This window comes from Canis lupus, chromosome 5 (genome assembly GCF_048164855.1).
Source record: "Canis lupus baileyi chromosome 5, mCanLup2.hap1, whole genome shotgun sequence".
NCBI classification, from domain to species: Eukaryota; Metazoa; Chordata; class Mammalia; order Carnivora; family Canidae; genus Canis; species Canis lupus.
This window is the reverse complement of record NC_132842.1, coordinates 76,016,977-76,039,351: the sequence shown is the minus strand read 5'-3', so window position 1 is coordinate 76,039,351 and position 22,375 is coordinate 76,016,977. Positions and strand designations below refer to the sequence as shown.

Genomic DNA, 22,375 nt, shown 5'->3' with positions numbered 1-22,375 from the left:
ATAATAAGACAACAGGTATAAAATACCTGGCATATATGTCGGGCACGAAGGCCTTTTTCGTAAAAAGGGCCGGTGCTTGTTACCACCAATAAATTCCTCCACCTGGCAAGGTCTCTGGGAGAGGAAATCTGTTACATTAAAATGGTTAAGTGATGTTTTACTGTAGGGGGGTAAGAACTGGTAGGACTAGTTGAAACCTATTGTTTTTTATTCTCAGGTAAATCCCACCAATCTCATCCCCCTGGGGCCAAACAGGGCATAAGAATAACTCAGTGGGACTCTGCACTAACGGACACTCCTGTGGGGAAGATGCCAGACGCCTCCTCTCTCCCCGGCACTTGTCCCCTGCTGGGGGACTCAGACTGCTCCATAGGCCAGGAGGGGGGCAGTGTCAGAGGTCACAACACACACACACACACACACCCAAAAAAGAAAAGAACGAGAAAATGTACCACTTCTCTGGTGGGGTCTGTTTTATAACAGATCACTCCATCCCCAGGCTCCAGGGGAAATATCCCTCCCTGGCCATAAACTCATCCATTCCGAGGAAGTGACCAGTGACTCCTGCCTGAGGCACCGAGGGTAATACTCTGGGGTGTGATGTTTGAGGTTGGCCGGTTAATTGTGATGTAGGCTCCGCTTTCCAGCTACCATCCACTCCCCCCTTCCCTGGGGTCTCACTGAAGAAAGCCTCTTGGGGTCCTGCAAACAGTTCCTGGGGTTGAGAAGATTCGAGTCCAGGCTGCTGGATGTGGGGGTAGGGTGGGGATGGGGGAATGGACTTTTGAAGATGGTGCCAAGTCACTGGGGTTTGTGAAATGTGATCCTGCTAGATAAAGACATGGAGCACTAATTCTTTCTTCCATTCTGTTTTCTTTTGGGGAGGTACCTTCCAAGTCACAGACCACAAATCTTAGCTAAAAAGAACTTGAATGACCTTCAAAGCCAAACTTTTCATTTCACAGTGGAAGAAACTGATTCAGAGAAGGGAGTTAACTGGCCTAAGGTCAACACAGTCAATGAGCAGCAGGACTGGAACTCAAACCTTGACCTCTTAACCTGGCCCAGTGCTCTCTCACCCACTGCTTAGCAACAGTATGTGTGACAGCCATGCGCTGGGCACTGTATTAAGTGTTTCACATGCATTTAATCCCCACAACCATCTTATGGAGTAAATTACTACTACGGTTACCATTTTACAGATGAAGAAACAGACTCAGAGAAACAAGTTAAGAAGCTCAGGGTCACAGGCAAACAGAAAGCAGAGTTGGGATTCAAGCCTAGGTCTGGTTAGGGACCAGGAGCTTATAATCATTAACACTAAACTATCTGAGGCACAATAAGCCTTTAAGTCGAGGACCTTAACTTGCAACACCCCAAGCCACCTCACAGGCTTCTCGGAGCTTGGAGAGTGGACAAAAGTGAAGCAAAAGTCTCCCAAACATGTCCCCTCCAGATGGGGCTGAGTATAAGTTGTCAGTTATCCTAGGGCGACCAAATGAAATACTGCGGCCCTATATTGGGTCGTCAATCAATTTGGAGGCCACTAATAGTTTCGAAATATGGCCTAACAGCCAAAGCCACTGGCTAGAGAGTCAGGTCCCTGTCATCTGCCTACTGAGAGCAAGACTCTTCCTCCTGGAGGTATCCCCAGGGCCCATTAATGGGTAATCCTGGGGGTGTCTGCTCATGACTGAGGAGGGTGTGAATGACAGAGCTGACTGTGAAAGGGGAGGGGGCAGAGGCTGGAGCATCTCTTCAGGGGCAGCTGTCAAGGCATGACTCAAATTTCGAAAGAGCCTGGGCAGAGAGAACACTCATGCTCACATCCCCTCTGAGTCTGAGGAGCCTGGTGACTAACATCCATCACCAGGAGCATCTGCCCTGGGCTGAGTGTTGTGGAGGCCAGAGCAGAAGGAGAGACAAGACTGGGAACTCACTGTTTCCCTGGGAGGCAAGATAAGCCTTCGTAATGACAGCAACAACAGCTGACATTACCAGGACTTAGTGCACGGAGCGGTGCGAAATGCTTTGCATGTGTTAAATCATTTAAATCCTCACCAGGGGGATCCCTGGGTGGCGCAGCGGTTTGGCGCCTGCCTTTGGCCCAGGGCGTGATCCTGGAGACCCGGGATCGAGTCCCACGTCGGGCTCCCGGTGCATGGAGCCTGCTTCTCCCTCTGCCTGTGTCTCTGCCTCTCTCTCTCTGTGTGACTATCATAAATAAATAAAAATTAAAAAAAAATAAAATCTTTAAAAAAAAAAAAAAAAAAAAAAAAAAAAATAAATAAATCCTCACCAGGTAGGAGTTATGCTTACGTTAAAGATGAAGAAACTGAGGCTCAGAGAGATCAAAGAAACTTGCCCAAGGTCACACAACTAGTAAATAGTAGAGCCAAGATTTGAACTCAAGTAGTTTGGCTTCAGAATCCAAGGTCTCAACTAGATGTGCCCTACCGTGCGTGCACACTTATGCACGTGCATGTGCTTGGTGCAGATGCTCTGCAGTACAGATTCTCATCACCTAAAGGGGAGATTGGAGAACTCTCACGGAGTCCTCCAACACGTGAGAATCTGTTCTTTCCATAAGGAAACTGATTTTGCAGAAGTCCAGTTGTAGAGAGAGAAGGGAGGAAAGGTTTCCAGAATAAAGGGGTTTGATGAAGGTTTCCCCACCAGGCTTCCTTGTGGGCAGGAATATGCCTTATTTGCTCTTTTTCCCTGCCCGTGGCACAACTGCATGGCCAGAGTAAGTCCTCACTAACCTTACTGAATAACTGCTTGCTGAGGCAACATAAACTGGTAGTACAGGACTTGGGCTTTAGAGCCAAACGTCCCAGGTTCAAATCCCAGCACGGTCACTCTAGGGCTGTAGGACCCCATCAACTTCCCTGGCCTCTTCATGACTCAAGTTCCACATCTATAAATAGAGCTGGTGATTGAATCTAAATCATTGGGCAGTTGTAAGGATTGAGTGAAACAGAACAGGGAAAGTGTTTATTATCCTAGTTGGTATATACTTAAGTGCTCAAAAAATAAAAGCTCCCATTATAATTTTTAATGATTAAATATATCTTCATACTCGTTCAGTGAACACTGCACACATATAGATAGATGGCAGCTTCTGAGGTGGAGGAGATTCCAGAGCAATTGGAAAATGGAAGGTGGGGTTGACAGAACCAAATACAATGAACCTTGTCTGGGAAGGAAAGCTGACTGCAGTGTGACATGGGTCCAGGCAGGATGGGCAGCCTGACTTGAGCACAGGCTGAAATGAGGAGCAGGGGCAAGTGGGAGTGGTGAATGCTGGAGACTTCTGAGTAGCTGCCTTGCTGAGGGAGGGCTGGAGTGGCCTGATCTTGGTATAAGACCTGGTTCTTGGGTACCCCAGGCCACAGTAGCTCTTCCCCTTCTTACTCCTCACTATTTGAATACCTGCCACCACAGTGAGGGCCTTAAAAATCCTCCAGGCAGATCAGTCATGGATTCAGAAAAACCCAAACCTGAATGTCTGGGGTCCGAGGTCAAGCACTTAACCTGTGACCACATGGCCTCTGCCTTCCTGAGAAGGTGCAGGGCCCAGGAGACCCTAGCATGTCCCTCCCTGCCCCCTTCTCCATTGAGAGCAGATCTAAACACCAGGGACAGGCACTGAAGGAAAACTGTAAAGAACTAGCAACAATGAACCTCGTGGGTTGGTTAATGGTGCCTGCCTGAACCTAAGCCTGGAGCAGGCCCCGCCTCACACCACCCCTCCCCACTCTAACCTAGGGACACATCACTGATCCTAGATACTCCTGTTCAGCACTGACACACCAGGACTCTCTGTGTCCATGCCAAGCTTTGGACATTTTCCTTGTAGTTCCTCAAGAAAACCCTCATCTGAACCCTCCAAGCCCCCAGTTTGACCCCTGCAAATAAATGAGAGGGGAAAATACATTTTTAGCATTGTTGGCCGTGATGGTGGTGGGGATTAACCAGCGTTTCTCAGCAAAGCTCTTTTTATTTAGAAGTGGGCAGTATCTTGTTTAATGGCCCTTGTAAGATGCAGGCTGGTGATGGTCTGCAAATGAGGGTAGGTCCAGGTCCCTGCAAAGAGTGGGCCTCCAGGACTGGGACAGCTGGGTTCTGTTCTTTCCATTGGGCCCTCTCCTCCTAGGATGGAGGCTGCTTTTCCTGGCTGCCTTCTGCTCTCACCAGGTCCTGGCAACAAAGTCTCCAGATAGTATTCTGGATGCTTCTTCCTTCCAGGCTCAGGACAAGCCTTCTTTGATTTGTTACCTTTTAATAAGTGTAGCTTTTCTTTTCTTTTTTCTTTTCTTTTCTTTTCTTTTCCTTTTCTTTTCTTTTCTTCTTTTCTTTTCCTTTCCTTTCCTTTCCTTTTCTTTTTTCTTTTCTTTTTTCTTTTCTTTTCTTTTCTTTCTTTTCTTTCTTTCCTTCCTTTCTTTTTCTCTTTCTTTCTTCTTTCTTTTATTAATAGGAGAAATAATGGCCACAGTAAGCCAAAAGAATATAATATAAATGACCCTGATCCCATTATATATGATACTCTCTGGTATGTAGCTTCCCTAATCGCTTTCTATTCACATATATAGGTTTTAAAAACAGGAATGGATTAGGGGCACCTGGGTGGCTCTGTCAGTTTAGTGTCCGATTCTTGATCTCAGCTCAGGTCTCAATTTCAGGGTTGTGAGTTCAAGCCCTGAGTTGGGCTCCATGTAGGGTGTGGAGTATACATTTAAAAAAAAGAAAAGAGACGCCTGGGTGGCTCAGCGGTTAAGCGTTTGCCTTCGGCTCAGGGTGTGATCCTGGAGTCCAAGATCAAGTCCCACGTTGGGCTCCCTGCGTGTAGCCTGCTTTTCCCTCTGCCTGTGTCTCTGCCTCTCTCTCTCTCTCTGTGTGTGCATCTCTCATGAATAAATAAAAATCTTTTTTAAAAAGTGAAAAAAAAATTAAAAAAAGAATGGACTAATTTACTAAAAGTAGTTTGAGACTCAAAATTCCAAAGTAGGACATCAGACCCAGTTTCAAGACCCAGAGGCTTCCTGGAATGACTCTGGGTTAAGTTGCTTCATGGATGGGCCTCCCTTTTCTCATTTGTAAAAGTATAACAGTAGTTACTTCATAGGGTTGGTGTGAGGATTAAATGAGATTAAACACTGAGCCCAGGGCCCTGCATAAAGGATGGGCTCATAAATGCTAACAACTGTGCTGTAAACTCAGTGAATAACCTCCAGGGCACTAAGGGGCCTTCTGCAGCACCTTGCAAACTGTGGCTCAGTATGCAACTACATCTGGGTATCTTATTTCACTGAGCTTTTATTGAAGAGTATTTATATTAAGTTTTCAGGATTATAAACAATGTTCTGATGCATATCCTTGCAGATAATTCTTTGTACAAACAGATTGCTTGCTTAGTCTAAATTCCTATGAATGAAATTGCTAGATCAAAGATGAGCTAAAATCTAAAGCCCACATTTGGACTGATTCACACTCCCTCCAGCAAGGAGGGAGCCTGTTTTCCATCACCCTTGCCAACACCGGGGTTTGGCATTTTCTTTCATTTTTATCAACTTGATAAGTGTGTGTGTGGTGGGGGGGGGGGGGAGCGGGGGGGCGGGGGGGGAAGACAAAAAAAACAAAACAAAACAACAACCCTTGTTTGTTTTCCAGGTATTTGGAGATTTTCTCATTTTTTAAGGGATGCTTTGAGGACAACTTTAGACTCCATAATGATTCTTCCTGTCCAAAGCACTTCTAGGGAAGGAATGTAGGTGGTGTTAATGGCAGAATTGTGACAAAAATCTCAAGTTCAGTATGTAAAAGGGTCTGGATGCTGCCCACCTCAACCTTCCACAACCACAACTTCCAGGTCCTTCCATGCTTCCAAATTAGGGCTATATTCTCTGTGTAGGGTGTGTGGCCTACCCCTCCACTTAAGTCTACTGATGGGGTAGAGAGGAATATTACACTGGAATGTTTACAGAGCTGTAGGTCCATGCCCAGGATAGCTCTTTTGGCACCCATTAGGATCCACAATGTTATCTAGGGTGATGCTTTATCCAAAATCTGAGGTGCCAATCCCAACTCCTTTGCATGAATAGAGACACTTTCTCTAAACATCGCATTCAAATGAGGCCCCAAATATATTACCCCCTGACTACCATCATCCACTACAGCTCATCAGAAGAGATAAAGCATGGGAAAACATGTCCTAAACTGAAAAGAGCTTTACTATCAAACAGGCTGTTAAGAGAAGTTGAGTGTCAAGTGCTATAAACTAACCTGTGAATTGGGGCTGGAAATAGGTGGTGGCTGAGGACCCTTTTCTAAGCTGGGTGCTCACCTATAACCCTGGCTATCTTTTATTAGGTACCTATGGTTTATTTGCTATTGGCTTTCTACTGAGATCTTCATTTAATTCTCAAGTCAACCCCACTGAGGGATGATGGGGAAACTGAAACTTCCAGAAGTGAGTCACAGAAGTAGTCCAAAGGTATATGCTAATAAGCGGGAGCACAGCAATTCAAACTTTGGAAGTCTTCTCTGGGGGTTGGGGGTGGAAGGCAACAGTTGATTTGGTCAGAATGTCAATTATCCAAGTAAAAAGTCAATTGTCGTATGTCAATTATACATGTTATCATCCACTTTTCATTTATTCAGCAAATATTTATTGAACACTTATGTTGAGACATGGGACAGGTGCCATTTAAAATTTAGTTTTCCTGGTAATGGTTTCTGCAGTCCAGCTTATAAATCCTTCCTACCTTACAAATCCTATCAATCACCTTATCTACTTTCCTTCCTTTCTTCCCTCCTCTTTCCCTTTTTCCTTCCACCCATCCATCCACCCATCCAAGGCTTTGTTCCAAAAAGGCACTCAGGAGGCTGACAGAGTGGTTTCCACAGCTTTAAGGTCAGGTGGACCTTGGTCTGATTCTGTCACTAAGGAGACAGTGGGACTGCCATAGCTGAGTTACTACCTCCCATCTCGGGAGCCTGTTCTCCTTCTGTAAAATGGGGAGCTCAAGAGAATGACAGGCCATGCACATGAAGCACTTCGACCTGTGTCTGGCCCATACAACCACAACAGCACAGGCTAAGGACCTTATCTCCTTCAATCCTTACAGCAATCACTTCAGTGAGGAAGAAAGTGGCTTGTCCAAGGTCTTGGGCAGTTGACAGCAGAGTTGATATCCTTTGGTAACTTGGCGATTCTCCAGGAATCGAGTCCCTCTGAGGTGTGTTGGGTGAACCCATTTGATGGCGGGAATGGGATAAAGCATCTTAAGCAAGTATCATGGGGTGAGTGCTTGATAAATGATAATAATTTGAAATAAGTGAAGATTGGAGCTGATTCCTGAGCTCCCTGCTGAGAGTCTAGGAGTTGGGCTGTCCCCCATTCTCCACTCACGTACTTCACAGGAAAGCTCTGAGCAAGGACTCCAAGGCTTTTCTAGCTCTACCTCCACCTTGGCTCCAGGAAGAATGGGGACATGAGGATCATTAAATGAGCGTTAAAACTTAAGTTTTGTAGGGATGCCTGTTGGGCTCAGTCAGTAGGTGTGTGACCCTTGATCTCAGGGTCGTGAGTTCAAGCCCCACGCTGGACATAGAGATTACTTAAAAAAATCATAATAATAGGGCAGCCCAGGTGTCTCAGTGGTTTAGCGCTGCCTTTGGCCCAGGGTGTGATCCTTGGGACCTGGGATTGAGTCCCACGTCTGGCTCCCTGCATGGAGCCTGCTTCTCTCTCTGCCTCTGTGTCTCTGCCTCTGTCTCTCTCTCATGAATAAATAAAATCTTAAAAAAATCATAATAATAAAATACCAAAAACAAAACAAAATGGGTTTTCTATAGCATTTCTAATTATAAAGCAATGCCATATCAATGCAGAAACTTGGGAGGGGGGAGAGAGCAGAGGGAAAAAATTAAAATTCTGTCATTTCAGCATCTACAGAGAGGTACTGTTGACATTTGGGAGCTTGCCTTTTCAATATTTTTTTAAGATTTTATTTATTTATTTATTCATGAGAGACACAGAGAGAGGGAGGGAAAGGCAGAGACACAGGCAGAAGGAGAAGCAGGCTCCATGCAGGGAGTCTGATGTGGAACTCGATCCCAGGTCTCCAGGATCACGCCCTGGGCTGAAGGCAGTGCTGAACCGCTGAGCTGCCTGGACTGCCCCCCTTTCAATATTTTTATGTAGGTTGACAGATTTTCCTTAAGTTTTAGATAACCCTGAAGTCTTAATGTGTTAGGGGAGAAAAAGGACTGTTAGCAGTGCCATGGTGCCCCACAGCACAAGTCTATACTGCAAAATGGCACCCTGATCATGCAGTACACAACCTCTGCAGACAAACAACATGGCCCTTGCCCTTAGCACGTTCTTAACTCAGTGGTCCTAACCTTTACTCCTCCCTCACATGCCAAGAGTGTCACACTAGAAAGGAGAAGGAGGGATGAAGGACCATGCCATCTTCCAGAAGGGGCAGATCATGTGTCTAGAAGAGATCATGTATCTAGATTTCAGAAGTAATCTAGAAAAGGAAACCTTATGTGATCTGATAGGCAGCTCCCCCCTTACAGTGATTCATTAGTCTTGTCTCAGAGGAGGGAAACTGAGGTCCCGAGAGAAATTTACCCAATCATACAGCTAGGAAGTGGCCAGTGGCCAGGCCGAACTTGAACCCAGGACAATCCCTGACTTTATCTAGCTCTACGAGAATGGAGGCACAAAGATGTGGGTTCAGATCTCACCTCTTTTACTTATTAGCTTTTCTCTTCTGAGAAGTCACTTAACCCTCTGAATCAAGTTTCTTCATCTGTAAAATGAGGGAACAGCTTCCTCATGGAGTTTACATAAGAATTAAATGAGAAAAAAAAGGTTTTTCCTAACAATGACGGAGTGCTATGTGCCAGGCACTGCTCAGTGCACTTCACATGTGTCCTCTCATTTCACCTTCACATGACCCTCATTCTACAGCTGAGGAAACTGAGGCTCAGAAAGTTTAGGTCATTTGCCTAGCATGATACGATGGGGCCAGATCTGGCAATCTAGAGCTCACATAGGTAACTTTTAGCATCGTGCTTCCCACATACCAAGGGCAAAATGGCAGCCACCATTATTTACTGTTGCTATCATGAATATAATTATTTTGTCACATGTGATCAGATGGTCTCTGTTTTCAATTTCCTCAGCCAAGAAACCAAGAATGGGCTGCTCCAAAGAGAAGAGGTGCCAGCCAAGCCTAGCCCTGGGCCATGCCCATGCTATAAAGGAGAGGGGTGGGACAAAGCCGGGGTAGTGTTCCTCTCAAACTCTGGCATCTCTGGTTCATTTATTGAAGGGCTGGAACAGCTCATGCCTCACGACTAGGAGGCATAGCTCCCCTGAGCGCCCTGGCAAACTTGTAAACTAGCCTGCAGTGCCCCTGCCTACCTATCCTAGACCACTAGTCCCTCTGTCCCATCCAGGGTGCCTTCCCATGTTTGGGGACACAGGACCCCTCTGCCCTACAATTTGGGCCTCTGCTGATCTCTGCAGATGGGTGCGGGTGACGAAAGAGGCAAAATTCAGAAGTAGAGAGAGAGGACCCATTTAAAAACGTCCAGCGAGCACAGACATGCCGCCTGGAATCCCAGCCTCCATCTGAGCCCAGCCAACATGAGTCACCTCCACAGCCCTTTACCTGTGAGTTGCAACACAGCTGACAGAAACTCCCAGCCTTCCAGGAGGCGGGCAGACAAGTGTGCCATCCTTTGGGCTGCAGTGAGCTTTGCAGTTACAGTTGGCACCCAGTGGCTCTCCTGCCACCAATAACATCTGTGAAGTGGTTGGATACCAGGCCCTGCTCTTGGATCAAATCCCAGCTCTAGCGCTACCACTTCTAAGCTCTGTGGCTTGACTAACTCACTTAATCACTTTGTTCCTCAGTTTCCTCAGCTCTAAAACAAGGATAATCAAAGTGCCTCACAGGGTCGTTGGAAGGATTCAATGAGACAATTGCGTAGCACAATGCCTGACGCGGTGTACTGAGCACCGACTACCTGCCAGACGCTGTAGGAGGCACTGGAGATTCAACACGGAGCAGGACAGACATGGTCTTTACTCTTACGGAGTTCACATTCCAAAAGAAGGGGAGACAGACAATGAACAATTATAAAAACATCAAAAAGTTGTAAGAGCTTTGCAGAGAACCCAATAAAGTGGTATGATACAGTGACTGAATGTCTACTTTAACAAGAGCAGCTGCAAAGGCCTGCTCTGAGCTGGTGGCTTTATTAGCAATTACTATTACTATTTACTGTTACTTATCAGGGGTCCCCTTGGCTACCACAAACAGCCTCCTGACAGTTCTCAAACTTGGTACCCTTTCTCTATCAGCCTGACCTCACCCCAAGAGGGTTCTCCTTTGGATTCTGCTTTACCCTAAAAACCTCCATCATGTTGGCAGGAGTAGCTGAAACCCCACCCTTCCCTGGGAGAGAAAGGAGTGGGCCAAGGTGAGGCTCCCAGGAAGACAGAGCAAAGAGATAATTTGCTAAAAGGGAAGAGGGGGTGGGCAAAGAACAGAGAGAAGGAAAAAAACAGATACCAAGATCTCTGGCTTAGATTTAATTTCAAATTAATCCTGGTGGAAGCTCTAAAAACAATTCTCTGGCATTCTTCTACTTTTGTCTGTGGATCTTTTAGGTTTACCAACCTTGTTCTTTACGGAGGCAGCTCACAGCAATTATTCCACAATTTCTTAGTCTAACAGGCATCTGATTCTTCTGTGTTTCCAATGAAGAAGAAAGCACTTATTAGACTACATGAAATGACCAGCTGGCTAAGGCATTGGCGGTGGTCAACTTCAACCTCTCCATCTCTTCTGTGCTGGCCAAAGGCATGTGGGTTGTTCATATCATATTCAGATCTGTACCACACCAAATAAAAGGCCACCTCTCAACCTACTGCTGGCTGCCCCCCCCCCTCAACACACACACACACACTCCAGACTGTAGACTCCTCCCGAACAGTGACCCCTGTCTCTGAGTAAGGCCTGGGACACAAAGAGGTGCTCAATAAAATGTCTGCCGAATTGAGGCCACTGACTTCAGTTCAAAGGGACAGCCAGACTTGGAGATGACGGAAGATTCAGATCTAGACATTCACTAGGTTTGCCCTGGGTGAGTCAATTTATCTCTCCAGCCTCCCATTTTTCCTCACCTGTGAAGTGTGTTGGAAGGAAGGTGTGCAGGAATATCTACCACAGTGGGTTACTGTGAGAATCAAAATAACTCACTTGAATAACTGTAAAACATTGTTCAGAAAGAAGCTATTATCTTCTTAAGGGAAAAGCTCTGAAAAAAAGAAAGGGAGCTTACACAGAGACAGCCCCCCTACCCCAGGGTGAGGGTCCAGCTGGGGGAGGGAGGGGATATGCTCTCTCCTTTGAGAATTCCCCGGTTGGCTGTGAAGTATTTGATACTGGGTAGAAGGGGCAACAGAATTGGGGGCCATGGGGATGTTCCTAAGTATCCAGGATACTAAGTAGAAACAGAAATTGAGATTTTCTTTAGCCAAGTATCTGTCTCTGTATTTTTCCTCTATCTTCTCTCTAGCATTTTCTTCCGCCCTTCCTCCTCCCTCATCTCCACCTCCCTCCCCCTCACCTAGGAAGGAATTGGCCAGCTCCACCCAGCCAGCTCCCCTTGGCTCCACCCCCAACGCGGCAGGCCAAGAGTTAACAGCTTGCACCTGTTGAGGCATACCTGCTGTCGCCGGCACCTGTACCCATAGCCAATCAGCACCAGTGCTGCCGGGAACCTACCTGTCAGCAAAATCCCGACACTCAAACCTCAACATAAATCAAACACTTCCCTGGGCAGGGAATGTCTGTGTCAGGCAAGAATTAGAGACAAGCGGTCAGCAGAGCCTCGGTGTTGGTGCCCGTCTTCATCTTGGAGCCTGGGAGCCTGGGAGCAAGAAGATGTCGAATGAACTTGAGTGAGTAAACATTGGTGGATGCCTGGCGCTCTCTGAGCGTGGAGGCTCGATGGGGTTTCCAGAAGGGGGAAGCGCAGGGAGGCCGGCGCCAGGATTCACAGAGCAATTTGTAAGGGTAAATGAATGGGCTGACGATTTCACTTTGGCGTGTTGAGGCAAGCCCTATCTCAAGCTAGAGTTGAATGTTTCCCTGGGAAAATAGTTTTTTTTTTTTTTTCCTCTGTCTGCTGAGCAGTTTCGAGCCAGGTAGGGAAACACAGGACTGAAACTGTGAAGGCTTTCGGCACCTCTTTCTGATACTCTGAAGGGACTTGGAAATCAGAGACAGCCCCAATCCCATCTAGGCTTTCTATCTTCTTGCCAAAAGGAACTTCTTTGAGGTTGTTCTAAGAGCTGTCTTAGGCAGAGAGTTGGGTTTCTCTAAAGGGACTTGTTTGTTGGGTTGGAACAGCCCCAAGTGGGAAGGTTACAGAGTGGTGTTTAAACATATGCCCTCTGTAGTCAGCCTGACCTAGGTTCATATCCAAACTGTTCCTTATGGGGCATGTGATCTTGGACAAGTCACTTAACTTACTGGATCCTCGTTTTCCTCATCCAGAAAATGGGTACAAGAATGCTTTGTAGGATTCCTGAGTGAGTTAAGTGTGATAAAAGCTGTAAAATGCTAAAGCACAGAGCAAAGGTGTGAAGATGCATTAATAAAATTTTATTCAGGGGCAGTTCTAAGGCTGAAGAAGCTGAGATGTGGTTTTCAGTGAGGTCATCTCTATTACCTGGCAGGATGCAGGTGCCTTCCTGCCCATATCTGGGATTTAGACTGCTCACTGGCTGATGCTGACCTTCATCGTGACCACCTGTTTTGGGTCCAGACCTCAGAGAAGGTGGGATGTGGATGGGATCTGAGGCTGCTTTAGCTTGGGCTCAGGGAGCTGGCAGAGAAGCCAGGCTTCTAAAACACAGACTCTCCTCCTCTTGCCACGCTCAGAGGTGAGTGGGCAGAGACAAGGGTTGAACTATCTTTTTCTTTTTCTAGATGGTCCTCAATAGATCGTTCTAAGAACAGGAGACCAGACTGGGGAGGTGGTGGGTCCTAACTGCAAACAGTGTTCCAGAGTACCAGCTGACTCTTTGAGTTCTCCTAGGTTAGCCAACTCTGTTCATAGCACAATCACCGGGCATCGGATTTCTCTTCAACACATTCCGTGGGGTTGACAATGCACTGACAACTGGAATAGGAGCAGGGGCACTGGAGCCCACGCGTGGGTTCAAGTCCCGGCTCTGCCACTGAGCCGTGTGACCTTGGGCAAGTCACTTCACCCGAGTCTCAATTTCCTCACTGTAGCTTGTGAGCCATAGTGGTACCCACCTCATGGGGTTGTTGGGGGAATCCCACCACTTTAGAAAAGTGACCGGTTTAGAGCCCCCGTAAGGAGCAAGCTAATAACCCCCTTGTTGCTTCATTCGGAAAGAACCGGCGAGTACTTCTGCACCTCTTGCTTTCTCTATTCTTCTACACTCTGGAAACAGACAAAAATCTTAGGATGTGTCTTCATCTCACTTCGATCTCATCTGCTGATTAAAAACCTCGGAGGCTGCAGACAAGATCTATTCATTGGTGCCCCTTAGGGGTAAGCGTCCTGAAGCTGGGTCGCTCCAACAGAACGGTTTCCTGATTTTCTCCTTCTTAATGATGTGGGGTTGAAGTCGGATCCGCTGACAGTTGAGGCTTCTCCGTTTGGGGTGGGGTGAGGGGAACCTGTGCCTGCAGAGTAATTGCAGGCAGGCTCTGAAGCCACCGTTTGGGATTACAATGACAGAGCCTCAGCGCCTGAGGGCTCAGCTACCCTCGCTGATAAGTGGGGGGTGGGGGGATCAGGTGCTTGGCTTGCAGGTTTCGAGCTGCTGCTGCTGCTGCTGTTGCTGTTGGCGCTGCTGTCGCCCCTGGCTTGGCTGCCCAATTCCCCTCCCCAGACAGCGCTCCTCCCAACGTCCATCTTGAGCTCCGACGGAGGATGAAATCGCGCCGACCCTCGGTGCGGTGGGAAGAGCCGGGCTCGCACTGGGCTAACTTCCGCCACTTGGCAATCGCAGGGTCCTGGTGACTTTGTTTCTCCTCCCTGGTCCTCGGTTTCCTCCTGGGTCCAACGGGGGCCATGCACACCTGCCCGGCAGGGACAACAATGCGCTCCCGCCTGTGGGTCACCTGACCCGGGGCCCCATCCCTGGGCCTCGGGGAGGAAGGCGGCCTTTCGAAGGCCGGGTCTTGGGGTGCGCGGCGGCGCCTTCAGAACCCAGCTCGAGGCAGCTGGCGGGTGGAGCGCCTTGGCCTTTCATGTGGTCGGGCCCAGCGCCTGCCGGGTGCGTCTGCCAGCCTCCAGGCCAGCGCCGCCCGCCTCAGGTGCCGCCAGCCAGCGCCGCCAGCCGCCCGCGGCTAGGGCCGCCCGCAAGGCATCCTGGGGCGGCGGGGGGCGCGGGAAGTCGCGCCACGGCCCTCCTCTCGCGGGAAGACAGCCCGCGCCTGCGCGTTGCGGGCCGGGGCGGGGGCGACACGTGGGCGCGCCGCGGGGGTCTAGGGAGGTCTCGCTGTGGGTCTCCCCTGCCTCGCTGGAGCTACAAGTGGAGCTTGCCCTACTGTGTGCCCGGCGCACCTGCGCTCGCTCGCCCTGCCCAGGAGGCAATGAGGTCAGGAGAGTAAGTGATGAGCACACAGTAGGTCTATCGAGTGGGGGGAGAGAGACGGAAGCGAGCGAGGCGCACCAGTATCCCCCTCGACAGCCTTGCTCTTTCTGCAGAACCTGGGATCCTCTCCCTCTCCCCAAAGCTGTGGACTGAGGGTAGGAGGGGGACAAGGAACATCCCAGTGGGTGACCGCAGGCCTCGGTGGCTGCTGCTCCATCTGATCTCCCGGAGCGCCGGGCTCCAGACGGCCTGGAGCGCTGAAAGAGTTAACCAGGAACGCCTCCCCGCTGCGGTTTTGTGGTCGAAACCATGATTGCCAGGAGCAAATTTTTGTCGTGCACAAGGTGTGTTATTAAAAGTCGGAGTTACGCTGCTGGTGAATGAAAAGTTAAAAGCCCTCATTAAGCTCGGCCTGTAAAACAGGCGGACTGGGGCTGAGACTACCCTAACGGCGGCTGGCTGGGCTGCAGGACACTCCCGAGGCTGAGGCTTCTGCTCCTGCACTGGCTGCTCTGCCACAGGGAGGGCCCTGCCGGGTGATGGAGCCACAGAGGACTTGCTGGGGGGTGGGCGTGAGGGTGGTCCACGCCGAAGGCCAGCGGGAGGAAGGGCCACGGGCTGGAACACAAGCAGCATATACTGGAAACTTTCCCTTTAGTTAAAAATAACAGCCAGCCAATGATGGAGCGCAGACTCCACCGACTCAGTGTCCAGTCCTTGGTAAATACATTATGTCCTTGAACCTTCCCAACGATCCAATGAAGATGGGAGTATAAGTGCAGTTTGGCCCAGGCTTGCTCAAGATCTCAAGGAAGACCTGAGATCTTAACTGGGTCTTAACCGAGGGGCTGAAAGGATGCTCCACACCAGTAAGTCACCCTGCCTCCTATCTCTACAGATACTGAAAAAAAACAAAAACAAAAACAAAAAAACACAAGGAGATATGCCAAACTGTTCACAGTGGTTATCTCTAAGTGGAGGAATGCAGGTGAATCTAGTCTCTGCTTCCAATTTTTCTCTCCGTTTTACATTTTGTATATTGTGTTTTACATACCTTATGTTACTTTTGAAATAGGGAGAGGAGAGGGAGTCATTATTTTTCAAAGAGAGAATTATTGCTTCGCCTAAAATTGGTGTTCTCGAAATGTGGTTCCTGGACCAGCATCATCATCATCTTCACCACCTGGGAACTTGTTAGAAATGCAAATTCTCAGCCTCACCCTAGACCTACTGAATCAGAAATTCTGGGGGTGGGGCTCAGCAATATGTGTTTTAACAGGCCCTCCAGGCGATTCTGATGCATGTTCAAGTTTAAGAACCACTGGCCTAGAAGACCTGGCAGAGGATTGGGAGGCAGGAGGTTCCCAGATCCTCTTCTGACCTGACACATAGTCGCTGGGTCAGCAGGCTGAGAGTTTTGCTGCGGGGGTCACACTTGTGTTCAAGCCTAGCTCTGCCACATGTGGACTGGGTGACTTTTGGATGAGCTCCTTAACCTCACTAGGTGTCAGTTGCTGTGTTGAAATTGGTGCTAAGCAACCCCTGCTCCATCCACCCCTCCACTCCACCTCCCTGAGCAAGTATGAGAATGAAAAGGCACAGGGCCTGATGCTTTTAAATAACAGTTCCCTTCACTTCTTTCCCTGTCTTCCTTCCCCTATTGGAGTTCAGCGTTTCTAAAATGGAGCAAAATAATCCTGCTTGGCTACCTCCCTCCATTCTTTTCATCTTCTAAAAAGTCTGGGCAACTGACCTAGTGAATGTCCTGAAGGGAAATTATCTCACCGATATTTGGTGTTATTTCCCAGGTGGGTGGAGCACCCAGGCAGCAAGAATTGGAGACTCTTGAGGGCAGGGACAGCATGGTATTTACATTTGCGTCCTAATACCCAGTACAGGGCCTATTATAGAGTAACCCTCAGTGAGTGTTTGTTGAATGAATCAGTAAGTGAATGAATGAAGGGATGTGGCACCCCGGATTGAGAGGTGGATTTCAATTTCTTTGCACATCTCAATTGAAGGGGGGAAAAAAACCCGGGAAAATTGGACAGGAAACCAAAAGAGCATAGCATGAAAGAAGAATTTCCACAGAGGGCGGGATTTTTCAAAGAGGTGAAAGCGAGTTTCTGGTATAATTAGGAAATGGTGCACAATTAATTTACATGCAACTCGAAGCGTTGGCTGGAGCCTGACCACCCTCAGCCTGCCCACCCAAAGCCAGATGGTGAAGCTGGCAACGTTTGCCCGTCTTATCTGGGAATCTCCAAGCTTCAGGTCTCCCGTTGCTGCTAGGAAGAGGTGTCCCATTTACAGATGGGAGAAGGTGAAGCTGTGAGTTATCATGCAGTTTGCTGGGGGATACTCTACAAAGTGTGTTCTAGTAAGAATAATAATAACAATAATAATTCACATTATTATGTGCTAGCACTCTGCTGATGACCTGCATTATCTCATTGCATTTTCCAACAGTAACACCTCACAGAATTGTAAAGATAAGTAAAACAATGACTAGGAATTGTTGGGCCAGCACCTGGTGCTTGGTAAGCCCTCAAGTCAATAGTAGCTATCCTCATCATTCTGTGAGGTTAGTCCCTCCCATCTTTCCCTCTGACGGGTAAGAAAAATGAGGCACAGAGAGGTCAGTTGGCATAAAGTCACACAGCTGGTAACTAACAGCTGAAACTGGAGCCAGGTCTGTGAAGTTCTGGGGCCCATTCCGTACACATGAGCTCATGCCACCTTGTTTGCAGTAGAGTCACTACAGAGCCATGCCCTAGAATGGACTCCCCCATTTCTCCATTGAGGCCCCCAAAGAGCCCCCAGTATGTGACAAGGCACATTTCACAACCTGTGCATCCAGAAACTACATGGGCCACTGGCACACAGGAGAACCCTAGAGTGCTCCTGTCATGCCTAGGGAACACCTCGCATGGGACTGACTGGAAGATGATTCTTCCGTGAGCGGTTGTGGCAGGGCCTCCCAGTAGGTAATTAGTGAGTGTGATTGATTACTGCCAAGGAGGCTGGGTGGCACAGGACAGGGTTTGGCAAGTTATTGGGTGTATCTGGGTGTCAACACCCAGCTCAGGTCGCCCCTGAAACTCTTCCTTCTCAGGCTGAAGGGAAGTGGGACCCAGTTCACTGGATCTATCTTGTGCCAGGCACCTCCTTTGGTGGGGCTTGAGGCCACCAGCCTTGGTGAGTTTTCTTCTTCCTTCTCCAAATTGAGTAATAGTCCTTCCTCTTATGTCTCTGAATTATTGACATGCTTTTAGGATAGAGCAGTGATTTAATTTAGTACCAGATAGGAAGCTAAAAGACTCAGATCTCAATCCTGCTCTATGCTGAGTGTCCTTAGGCAAAGTCACACCTTCTCTGAGAAACTAGAGTTTGAAAGTCCCTTTGCACCCTAAATTAAATCCAAAAGTCCTCAACTAATGGCTGAGACTCACTTACTTAGTCACATTGGGAGTTTCAAATGGCTCTCAGCCAGAAAGCAGCGGGCACTGAGAGCCCAAAAGGACTTGGGATGAAACCCACTTCACCACCCTGGTTCCTCCATCCTGGTGCCCAGAATGATGCATGGTAGAGTCAGGAGGCCAAGAGTCTGGCTGGGTGTGGAACAGCTGGTACCACACCCCTCCCATGCTGTGGGCCCAGAGTGAGCTGCTGGGGAAAGGCCCCACCCACACGAGAGCCCCTGCATGGACAGTTTGTGCACCCGTACAGGCTAGAGACAGGGGCCTCAGGAAGTGAGGCTTATCAGGTAGATGCCTGAGCTCCTCTCTCTTGATTTTGTATTCAGCTCTCTCCCAAACGGAGGGAAAGCTGGGTGGGAGAGGCTCTGAGGAGGCAGTCTTGTGAAGGTTCTTGATGCTAGAAACCAGAGACCTCTGTTCAAAGCTTGCTGTCATGAGATCCTAGCTAGGTGGCCTTAGGCACCCCTTAGGCAAGCCAGGGGCCCTCTCTGTGGCTCGACTTTTCCTGCTATCACACAGGGGATAGTCATACGTCCACTCCCTACTTTACAGGGGCGTTGCAGGATCAGAGGTGATGACAAACGTATGAGAAGCATGTTGAAAAATCCAACATGCCATGCAAATGTGAGGTATTATCAAATCTCTGACTTGAATTTCCTCCTCAGGGGGCTGGCCTTCCTCGGAACAAGGCAACATATATGCAAAAAAAACTGGCACACAGTAGGTGGGCAGGCTCTAGGAGCTGTCCCAGGCTTATGCCTTTGATCCTGCATCTCCTCCCCTCTGGAAGATCCAAAGTCTTCCCTACCTATCTCTCTACTCCCTTTCCCCCTCCAGCTCTCTTCTTGACAACATCCAGTCACTCCCCAAAGTTCAGGCAGGTCAGGCTCCTGCTTCCTTTCCTTCATAGCTTTCTTGGCCTATCTGACATGAGTTGTTTGTTTTTGTGGTCAGGTCTGTCTTGCTGCCACTAAAATGCAACCTGCATGACATCGGGGATGACCTTCTTGTCTTGTTTGCCCAGGACAAGGCCTGGCACGTAGTAGTTCCTTGACAAATATTTGTTAAAATGAGGGATGGATGCCACCCCTATTTATCGGGTTTTTCCTCTCTTCTGTGTCCCTTTTTGGAAACTAATGGTTGATGGCAAAGGGACTAGTTGTGGAGTTAGATCCCAGGAGGCCTGGCTTTGTAACTCACTTGGCCAGTCCCCTGAAACAGGTCCCCGGACATCTCTGTTGCCTATTTCCTGGTCTGTAAAGTAGAGATAATAACACATGATGTATGTTGGGAGGCCCCATGAGATAATGAGTGTGAAAGTCAAGGCAAGGGGTTATTACACTGTCTCTTTTTTTGGTTTTTGACATAGAACCTGTTCACAGACTGGAGGCTTAGGAAGGATGTTAATTTAAGGACCTCAGGCAGAGTCTCCCCTCTACTGTCATTTGGGGGTTCTGAGATGATGGTGGTCATGATGATGGTGATGATGATGGCTGTTATTTACTGAGTGATTATTCTGGCAGGCTCAAGGCTAAGCACATTTCTTACATTAATGCATTTAATTCTCCTAACAGCCCGTGAGATTAGCCCCTCTCTAAAGTAGCCAACCCTGGTGACTCCATCACATGACTGTGTTCTAATTTTCTTCACAGTGCTTATCACTGACTAAAATTAACTCATTTATCTCTTTGTTTATGGTCTGTCTTACCCAATTAAACTGCAAGTTCCATGGGAGCAGAGCCTTATCTGTCTTGTTCTTGGCTGATTCCCCAGGGCCTAGGAGACTCCCTGACTGGGCACATGGAAGACACTAGATTGACCCATTTGACAGATGAGGAAATAGGCTCAGAGGGGCGAATGCCTTACCCAAGGACACACAGCTGACTTGAGTCTGTCAGGTTATGACCCTGGTGCTATTTCTTCTCAAGATACTACAGGTTCTTCTGTGCTGTGCCTGGTGGAGATCTGACATCAAGAAGGCAACTCAGGGCTGTCTTCTTGCCATCCCCCTCCCCCATTCCCCTTCCACTTCCTAGTAGCTCAGGAGTTCTGCCTTAGGGGCATCAACAGCAAGTTTGTGGAGCCCCTTGGGAAGGTGACTGAACAGGCTGAGGGTCGCTTAGTCTCCCCCTCCTTATTCTGGCTCTGTCACCCATAAGTAGAGCTCAGTCCTTGGAACTCTTCATGTCTCTCACCCCCTGGGCCCTCAATCCTCAATTTCGGTGTTAAGAGAACAGGTACCAGAAGTTCTTGGATTTCAGGCTTTGGAACATAAGTCAATGCTAATCTCATCTATAATCAAGACTTTCTGGAAGCCAAATGCTTAGTCTTGGGTCACGAAGTTGATTGGTAGCATGAGCAGGCATGAGACCAGGCCACTAGGGCTCCCAGCTCCTGGCCAGAAACTTCCAGGCATCTCACTTTCTTACTCATTCCCTCCTGCCTGGTGTGGGTGGAAAATCCCTGACTCTCTGTCAGTGGACCATTGGTTCAGTGTATTCCAGAGGAAGGGAATTTCCAGAATAAGAAAGACACCCTGAAAGGAAACTAGTGTGGGGTAAAAAACATCTTAGAGTCCAGCAGGTAGGTCCAGGTTCAGGTTGAGCTTCCAACACCTACGAGCTGAATGATGGTGAGTAGGTAATATCACCTGTTTGAGTCTCAATTTCCCCAATACCTGTCTCTCAGGGCTATGGCCCAGAATTGATGGCATAGTGCAGAAGAACAATTGGCAGGTGTCTGCCTATGGTAAACACGGAAGGTACCACAGCCGCTGTGTAGCAAGGACTCACGCTGAGGGATCCCGACAGGATGGATCCGAGACCCATGTAGGCGAGAAAAGCCTCCTGGATGAACAACAAACACTGGCCTTTTCTTCCTGATGGGACCTTATCATTGTCTTCTAAACTTTAATTTTTGAGTGGGGTAAGATATAACTAATAACTCATCAAAGCTGATAATGGTCATTCCACCAGAGTCAGCAAATTGGGGCTCTAGGCCCAGATCTGCCACGGACTTGCAGGGTGACCATGTCTTAAGCCACTTTACAGCCCCTCAGTGTCTGGCTCCAGGCTGGGTCCAGAGCCCAAAAATGGCTCTCATGTATTAAGCACCTGTTACATGCCAGGGTCGGCTGTAATCATTTTTTGTGTGGCAGTGCTCTCAATCCTCATAATCCTACATGGATCCTAATAAAAAATTCATTTTACAAATGAGGAACAGTGCAAAGCACTGGGGATCCCAACTGACATGGAGGGAGGAGGTCCACCAGGCCTTTCCCGGCTTCTCCCATGACCCCTTGGTTGGGGAGTTTCTTTTCGCCTGGAGCTGGCAGGGGCTGGGGCCAGCTACCCTGGGCCTGCTCTGTAAGTTCTTCTAACCCCAGGCCCAGAAGGCAGCTAGGAGGGGCCTACTTCTCACTTTTCTGTCTTTAATGTCTTTGATTTATTGCAGCAGAAACTCGGGGAGTGCCTCCCTTTCCGCACCCCTAGAGCAGGAAGGTTTCTGTCATTTCTCTTTGCTGTGTGACAGCTCTCTCTCTCCCTCCCTCCCAGAGCCAATGTCCCGCACCCTGGGACCCAGGGAGGTGGGAAGCACTGTGCCCCAGATGAAGCCCCTGGGAGAGCTGCTGCCCACTGCCTGCCTGGGTGTGGTCTGGCTGCTGTTCCCACTCTGTCTGGAAAGGTAGGCCTGAGCTGCAGGGCAGCAGGGGGGCCACTTCCTTGCCCACCCACTAGTCTGCCACAGTGCCTGAATTGCCACCCCTGAACTGTTTGCTGCTGGGGTAAGGATCTCCCTCTTGCATTACGGTGAAGCAGTGCAGCTCAGTGGAAGGCACACAACTTTGGTACCAGACAAGCCTGGGTTTAAATCCTGGTTGTGTCATGGACTAGCTGGGTGGTCCTGGGCATGTTCTTACCCTCTCCAAGTCTCAGGCTTCCTCATCTGTAAACTGAAACCAATGATCCTTACCTCATAGTGTTCTTCTAAGGAGCAGAGCTTAGGGATGGAAAGCGTTCAGACATATTATGGTAAATGGCAGCTGGCCTTGGTCCTGTGTCCCTAATGTGAGAGAGTAGGAGGTTCACTTAGGATGGGGCAGGGGGTTGCATCGGGCACCAGGAGACCAGTCAGTGCTCACTTCATCACTGGGGTTCTCTTCTCCCAGTCCAGCAGCTCCCAACTTCTCACCAACCATTCTCCTTCACACCCTCTTTGCTCTAAA

The 22,375-nt window shown here is 48.7% G+C and overlaps 1 protein-coding gene and 1 long non-coding RNA gene across 15 annotated transcripts in view; one reads left to right on the top strand and one right to left on the bottom strand.

Annotated features, from left to right (window-relative positions):
- Positions 1–14,424, bottom strand: part of LOC140634195 (uncharacterized) — a 31,289-nt gene extending 16,865 nt beyond the window's left edge. For 4 of the 10 annotated variants that reach the window (XR_012031719.1, XR_012031720.1, XR_012031721.1 and 1 more), the window contains exons 1-2: positions 11,213–14,424; positions 10,707–10,919 (exon numbers count right to left, since the gene is read on the bottom strand). This is a non-coding gene — a long non-coding RNA (uncharacterized lncRNA). Of the gene's footprint in view, positions 1–26; positions 129–10,706; positions 10,920–11,212 lie in introns of all 10 variants that reach the window. The other 6 variants (XR_012031717.1, XR_012031718.1, XR_012031724.1 and 3 more) reach the window with 6 other exon arrangements.
- GRHL3 (grainyhead like transcription factor 3) overlaps positions 11,740–22,375 on the top strand; it is a 34,082-nt gene continuing 23,446 nt past the window's right edge. The window contains exons 1-2 of one of the 5 annotated variants that reach the window (XM_072827807.1): positions 14,551–14,683; positions 14,785–15,015. In XM_072827807.1, the coding sequence (XP_072683908.1) occupies positions 14,981–15,015 (35 nt within the window). In that variant the 5' untranslated portion in view covers positions 14,551–14,683; positions 14,785–14,980. The other 4 variants (XM_072827809.1, XM_072827810.1, XM_072827811.1 and 1 more) reach the window with 4 other exon arrangements.